General features: G+C 29.3%; 1 protein-coding gene across 2 annotated transcripts; it reads left to right on the top strand.

The window, feature by feature from the left end:
• Positions 1-1,646: 1,646 nt before the first annotated feature.
• Positions 1,647-6,643, top strand: LOC119662581 (E3 ubiquitin-protein ligase MARCHF5-like). Of its 2 annotated transcripts, none has more exons than XM_038072225.1 (2): positions 1,647-1,823; positions 5,173-6,643. In XM_038072225.1, exon 2 carries the CDS (start codon positions 5,198-5,200, stop codon positions 6,461-6,463), a length of 1,266 nt encoding a protein of 421 aa, XP_037928153.1. In that variant the 5' UTR covers positions 1,647-1,823; positions 5,173-5,197; the 3' UTR covers positions 6,464-6,643. The 2 variants fall into 2 exon arrangements, with proteins under 2 accessions (XP_037928153.1, XP_037928152.1); XM_038072224.1 differs by lacking the exon at positions 1,647-1,823 and adding an exon at positions 4,631-4,729.
• The last annotated feature ends 421 nt before the right edge of the window (positions 6,644-7,064 follow it).

Below are 7,064 nucleotides of genomic sequence, written 5' to 3'. Positions count from 1 at the left end.
TTATTATTTCATAAAATATATAATATATATGTCATTGATTCTGCAATAATGGAAGATGAAAAATGCTGTCGAATATGCTACGAAATTGATGACAATAATGATAATATGCTCATAAATCCATGTCGCTGTATGGCTAGCACCGGATGGGTTCATAAAAATTGTCTTACCAACTGGGAACGACAGAAAAAGAAATATAACTCAAGAAATTATCTCAAATGTGATGTTTGCCTCAGCAACTACAAACTATTATTGCCTCCAAGACCAAAATTTCTAAGAATTAAGGACGTAAGCGAACCATTTCTGAAACCTTTTCACCTATACATATGCAAATCCATCCGCGCTATTACTTGCCTCTACGGCTTGTTTTATCTTTTCATGAAATGGCTAAAATTTCTTCAACAATTACCCTTGCTTAGACATGCTTTTTTCATAAGGAACCTTACTGCGTTAGAAACTTCAATTTGTATCTCTGGTTTTTTACAACTTGTCAACCTAAAGTTCCTTGTACTTTATTCAGTAATTCAAATAATTCAGTTATTTTCAACGGCTAATCCTTTTCTAGCATCATTTCTTGATGTTGAGTTCAATTGTTCTACGGATATTAATCGAAACCAGTTTCTTGAGATATTACTTGATAATGAAATGCTTGATTGGTTTGTAGATATATGGTTTGCTCCGGGTATAATTGAATTCATTTCGTATATATATGGAGGCTACATGCAAGCTTCTGTTGTATTTCGAGCTTCAATTGTTATCAGTTTTTATTTGCTAAGTACTGTAGTTGATTTATTGAATGGATATTATGTACATAAATATGCATTGCAAATTGAGTTTCTGCCATACAAACATAAAAATACTAACAATCAAGAGGAGCTACAACAGGAAGAAGAGTTACAACAACGAGAGTTTCAACAAGAAGAGTATATACAATATCATTTTGAAGAGCAAAGTGAAAATCCATCAGATATACAAGAGGCAGTTTATAGTGACTTATCTGAAGATATTAATATTGATTTAATGCATAAAAAAAGTACTGAGACAATTTATAGATCATTGGAAAAAATTCAGCTAGACGACCAAAAGAATGAAACCGGAAAGGAACCATTGCCGGGTGTTGGACTTGAACAGAAGGAACAGAGTATATTATCTCAAAAAGTAGTCTGTAATTTGTTTACTGTGTTAGATGTAAATAATGGTTACCCACAATTTGATCATGTACTACAACAAGACTTACCAAAAGATAAAATTCCTGATGGAGAGTATGAAAATAATGTTCAAACGGAGACACAATCTACAGAACAGCAAGAACTAGACGAAGAGAATGATAAATGAGGATAAGGTTATAATAGAAGGTTTTAATAGATAATATAACGTAATGTTATATAAATACAATATAATATAAAAATATGCAACTAATATAAAAATATAAAAAAATAATTTACTAAATTAGGGAGGGTAGTGGTGGGAAAAATAAAAAATAAATAAACATTAGTAAAAATTTAAATGAAATTTGTCACCAAAACCTTTAACGATTGAAATAAAAATTGAAAATAATTTTCAATAATATATCTTAATGGATTTTATTGCAGTAAGTAAAGGCAAATTTTAATATCAGTACTTATAAATAATTGTATTTTCAAAAACAGAATTTCAACAACAGCATTCGATGTAGGATCCTAAGATATATGCTTAGTCAATTAATTATATTAACTTCTGCCTGGAGCTTCTTTTCATAAATACTTGGACATTTTCAAAAAGTCAGATGTTGCAATAAACGCAATTGAAAGCTTGTTTGAGAATTTACATCATTGCATCTAAAAGAGGTAAGACCACAAATTAATTTTAATAGTAATTAAAGTAATATATTTATATAGATATATAGAAATATATCATTTATTTAAAGTCAATGATTGGATAAAATTATTGCACTGCTCTTTTTTTGTTATTTTTCCAAGTAAACATTTTTAAATCAAAACTGAATTTTTCTCTATTTAATTTTTTCAAAATTAAATTAATAGTACTAAATTATATTAATATAATAAAATTAGTTGACAATTTGTACGTATATATATATTTACATACATACATATATATATACAGTCGATGTTCGCAAATTAGAACCACTTTGTCTTAAAGTAATTCTAATTTCTGCTAAGACTTCAACAATATCGTATTCGTTGCTATCTGAAGACTCAATATAACTACTGGATTCACATGCAGATCCGTCATCAAGCACATCTTCGTTCTATCTTTCAGTATGTTCTATAGAGCGTTTAGTGTTTTACAATCTTCAATTCTTATTTTTGGAAGAATATATATATAACTAGAGGAAGATAACTAGAGAAAAGCAGCAGTATAAAAAATTTATACAATCATTGGCGTTAATTTAAGTAAAGGCATTTAAATATATTTTGTTAAGGACTATAATCTAGAGTTTTTTTTTTATTTTGCTTATAGAATCATATGATATAATCCAGTGCCATTTGTTAATATACTTAACACTCTCAACAAAATAAAACAATCATACTTTATTAAAAAAAACGAACAAATATATAAGGATTGTTTTTTGACACTATACATAAAGAGGACACAAAAAGCGAACTCCGTCATCTATAGAAATATTACTTTTATAAATTGATTACCAGGAAATTATAAAATCATGTCTATGTTTCTATAACATTTTTTTTTAATGTATTTAATACACTTAACCCTCCTTTTATAGAGATTAATTTTTATGATCGTATGGTAGTTTCTAAGCACTTCCAAACAAAAAGACAATGCAATGCTTCACATTCAAAGGCATTTATCGAGCGAACTCTTCAGTTAATATTAAAAAAAATTATTTTAAATTTATTAAAAACATTGTTTATGTTTGGGTTCATGTTTGAATTATTTTAACAATTTTAACAAAGAGAAAATAAACGTTTTTTTTGTATAGATTAACACTAGTTTTAACACTAATTACAAGCCCAATTAATTGTTTACAAGCAGTGAACGGAAATAAACAGTAAAGTACCGAACGTAGTGTACTCTTTTGCATTTTTGCACAACTATGCACATTAAAAGTATTTCCGAAACACTTTGTTCGATAGATACTAAAAATGCAGTATACTAAAAAGTTGAATACCTTCGTGCAAAGATCGTTGAAAAGTTCACTACCTTGGGGAAAAGTACACTAAAGAGAACATTAAAAATTGTGCATGAGATGTCGGAAACACTACACTATTTTACTGTTTTGGACATGTTGCTTGCATTTTTAGTGTGTTGTTTGTGGTTATGTTCATAAACATTAATCATTAAAAATCTTTTGAAATGTTGTGGACATGAGCAGCGATTCTGTTCTAATTAAATTAATTAAATTAAATCTAATTAAATAGAAGACGCGGTTGTTAACTTATATGTGTGTTATGTGTTAAATCATAAAATTATTTATAAAGCAGTGGAAAGTACATCTGAAACATTACAAGATTTCGATTTCCTGAACAACTTAGTGATATGAATCTTTGTATTTATAGTTTTGTCTACCTATTTCTCAGTATTTCATGTGTGATCCTTTTAATAGAACAAAGAGTCTGAATTTATAAAATTAAAAAGGAAAATTTGTTACGCATATGTAAGTAATATTTTTAAAAAATTCATATTTTGAAACTTTTTGGGAAAATAATGTATAGAGATAATACGGGAGTTATTATTATTATTTGAGTATATAGTAACTTTCTATTATTATTATTATTAATCATCGGCTTTAGAAGATGTAGTATTTTAGAGCAACTATTCCATTTGTATTTCATATGTTTATACCGATTAAGTCGTTTGTCAAATGTGACCTCCAGATTTTTATAGTTTCTTTCCACCGTATCTTGGTGCTACCGATGCTCACTCTTGAAGGATGCTGCCTTGTCTTTTGTGTTATGAATATAGCTTTAGTTTTGTCATTGTTAATTTTAATCTTCCATTTCTGGAAGTATTGCACCATGAGGTCTATTCTGTTGTTGTTGTTGTTGTTGTGATTTGAGTTAGTGCTATTGCGCACTTTTACTCTATTGTGGCTGGGGGGCTTATCACTGCCCCACCCCACAAACTTTAACTATACTAGAATCATTATCATTTATTTATTTTTTAACTGATGACGGACCGTAGATCAGCATATCTTACTGTGCGTCCTGAGTTGAATTTAAAGTTTGTTAGGGTGGGGTTGGGTAACGTATCATCTTTTATGAATAATTTTTGGAATCTATCCTTAATATATTTTCTCACTGAGTCGATTCTTAGATCTCTATGCATGTCTTTTGTTCTAATATACCAAAGAATCTTAATAAGTCTTCTTTAAACCAGATTTTGTGCTGTCTGTAATTGCTTTATGGCAGTATTTGAGGCTTTGCTGTAAGTTACACATCCGTACAGTAGTGCTGGCCTTATTATTTGAGTAATTATATATTTCCCTGTAAAGAATTATCAAATCTGAAGCTTTCTACTAATCAAAAATAAATTTTTATTTGAATCAAGTTAACTTAAAATTCGATATGAAGTTTAAATAAAAATGAAATGTACGTATTTTAGTTTAAAAAAAAATACTAATTTTATGTTTTGAAATAATAGCAGGATCAAAATTTTTTTGCATTTTTTGTAACCAATGCAAAATGTTGAAATTGCATTAAATTACAAGTTGTTTCAAATTCAAATAGAAAATTAAATCAAGAAAATTAAGAAGCACAGAATCTGTTAAGAGGTTAGTGAGTAAAATAATACATCAAATTTCATTATATTCCACTGTTTGCATATATAATGGACTAATTTTATAATAAACACTTAAGTGTTGATTTGACACTAAAGTGTCATTGATGGCGCAGAACACAACTGCGAAACGCAACGCAAAAAGTTGGCAGTTGCGTTCTGAACTACTAAAGATAGCTTTAGTTTTGTCGTCTGATAACTGATAAACCAATAAAATTCATAACCAACAGACGAAATATAAATAATAATATTTAATACTATTTTTTATATAAAATCAATATGAATATTATTATTTCTATGGATTTATGTATGCAATAATTTATTTATTTGTTATTATGAATATATTTACTTAATTATTAGATATTCATTCTAGTTAAGTTATAATGCCTACATTTTTATATATCTTCTATAAAAATGTTTTTTTTTGTTTTTTTGTAGACAATTCCTATTGAATTTGAAAATCATGTACACGTGTAGAATTTGTTTCGACTCCGCCGATAACAACGACGAAGGCACCTTTATACATCCATGTAAATGCAAAGGTGATACAAAATGGGTACATCAGGATTGCCTCAAAAAGTGGGAATTGTATAAGGTCAAAGCAGATATTGACAACAAATTGTGCTGTGAAATTTGTCAAACTCCATACATGATTTTGGAACCAAAAAGATCTCTCATCTCTAAACTCATTATTCCCATTGAACATGTTTATTATCGTATGTGTGCTTTCTTTTCGGATGTTAATAATAATGCCTCGTTGACTGATAAAATTTCAATAGTCTGCCTGATAATATTATGTCTTGTTCTCTCCCAATATAAGGAAATCAATACTATAGCTACGCTGTTCTTCAAAATGGCTGCAGTCCAATCACTCATGGCATTGTGCATTTACATAGAAATGATTAACTATGACGAGGTACTGCTGTTCGGTTTGTCCAAAATTGAATGGATTAATAATTCGGCTGCATTTCAATCCTTTCTTCATATGCAATACGGATACGAAAGTGGAATACCGATCAAAACTGTATTGTTGAATACATGTCAAGCACCTACCGTCGGTGCTATCTGCAGTAGTTTACTATTTTTGTACATGTCGTGTAAAATAGGTGAAAATATATTCTACATAGTTCCACATATCTTGTATCGCATTCTGTTGAGTGGAGTGTTCTATATATTTTGCAGAACTGTTCTAATTTTAAGTATGCAATTTATTGAACACAGACGCAGACACTCATTTATTTTTCTTGAATATAACGAGGACGAACAACGGATTGCAAACTTAGAACAAGGATATACCGATGAATATGATATGTTAGTTCCAACGCCTGTTAATTTGTATGTTAACCATGCTGTTCTTGCTGAAATATTTGCAGGAATGCAAATCGTAGTTCAACATAATGATGTTGACGCTGCAATTAACATTCTTAATGAATTGTTATTAGGAGATGAAATAGCCGAAATAGATTTGCTAACGAATCATGATGGGAATGTTGTACCAGTACCTTTGGAAGAACTACAAAGTGATATAAATGCTCCTGCGGAGAATGAAGATGATGTTACTATTGCGTTGCCAAATAACTCACAGGAAGAAACAGATAGTGTTAATGCTTCAAGCAAAGAACCTGCTGCTGAGGATAAGACTCTAAATGTTGTTGAAAATAACAAGTGTACGGGAGTGGGTACTGTGGATGCTGACGACAGCGGGGATGAACTATTGAAAGAAGACTGATATGTGTTAATTAATCAGCAGCGAATATTTACTTATTGGAACATCTACTTAAATTTTTGGTATCATAATCACTTGTTTTGATTTGCTCAATTTAATTTGAAAATTTTTGTGATCTGCGTAAATACCTAATACTGTCTAAACAATTATATTTAATAAAAAATATTAAATATCTGGCTTCAATAAAATTATGTGGTCCAAACTATAATTTATCGTATTTTATTTATAATTGAAATGTTTTAAATACAACTTACATTCTTTTAAAATAGTTTTCTGTAAAAAACGTTACAAAGAGAAGAATAGATTCAATAACTTTGTAAATTTAATTAGCAAAATAAGCGGAGAGAGAGAGCTAAATTCACATAATAATGTCTTGAGAGTTTTATTGAATAATAATAAATAAATGCCGCAAATACTCCTATAGATGACCTATACAGCTTCTCTATTGGCACTAACTGTAAGACATAAAAGCAGAAAAGAGCACACAGTTTTGTAAAACTTGAAGTGGAGGAGTTGGACTGACTACGATTGAATGTGTTTTCTGCTTATCAGAATCTTTACAATATTTTTATTACACACGAACTTTTTCCTTGGGTGCTAGTTA

This window comes from Teleopsis dalmanni, chromosome X, assembly GCF_002237135.1.
Source record: "Teleopsis dalmanni isolate 2A chromosome X, ASM223713v2, whole genome shotgun sequence".
Classification (NCBI taxonomy): Eukaryota; Metazoa; Arthropoda; class Insecta; order Diptera; family Diopsidae; genus Teleopsis; species Teleopsis dalmanni.
The sequence above is the reverse complement of the archived record's forward strand: the minus strand, read 5'-3'. Positions and strand labels throughout refer to the sequence as shown.

Excerpts from the sequence above, each read along its gene's own strand:
- LOC119662581 (XM_038072225.1), top strand. The coding sequence starts at position 5,198 with ATGTACACGTGTAGAATTTGTTTCGACTCCGCCGATAACAACGACGAA.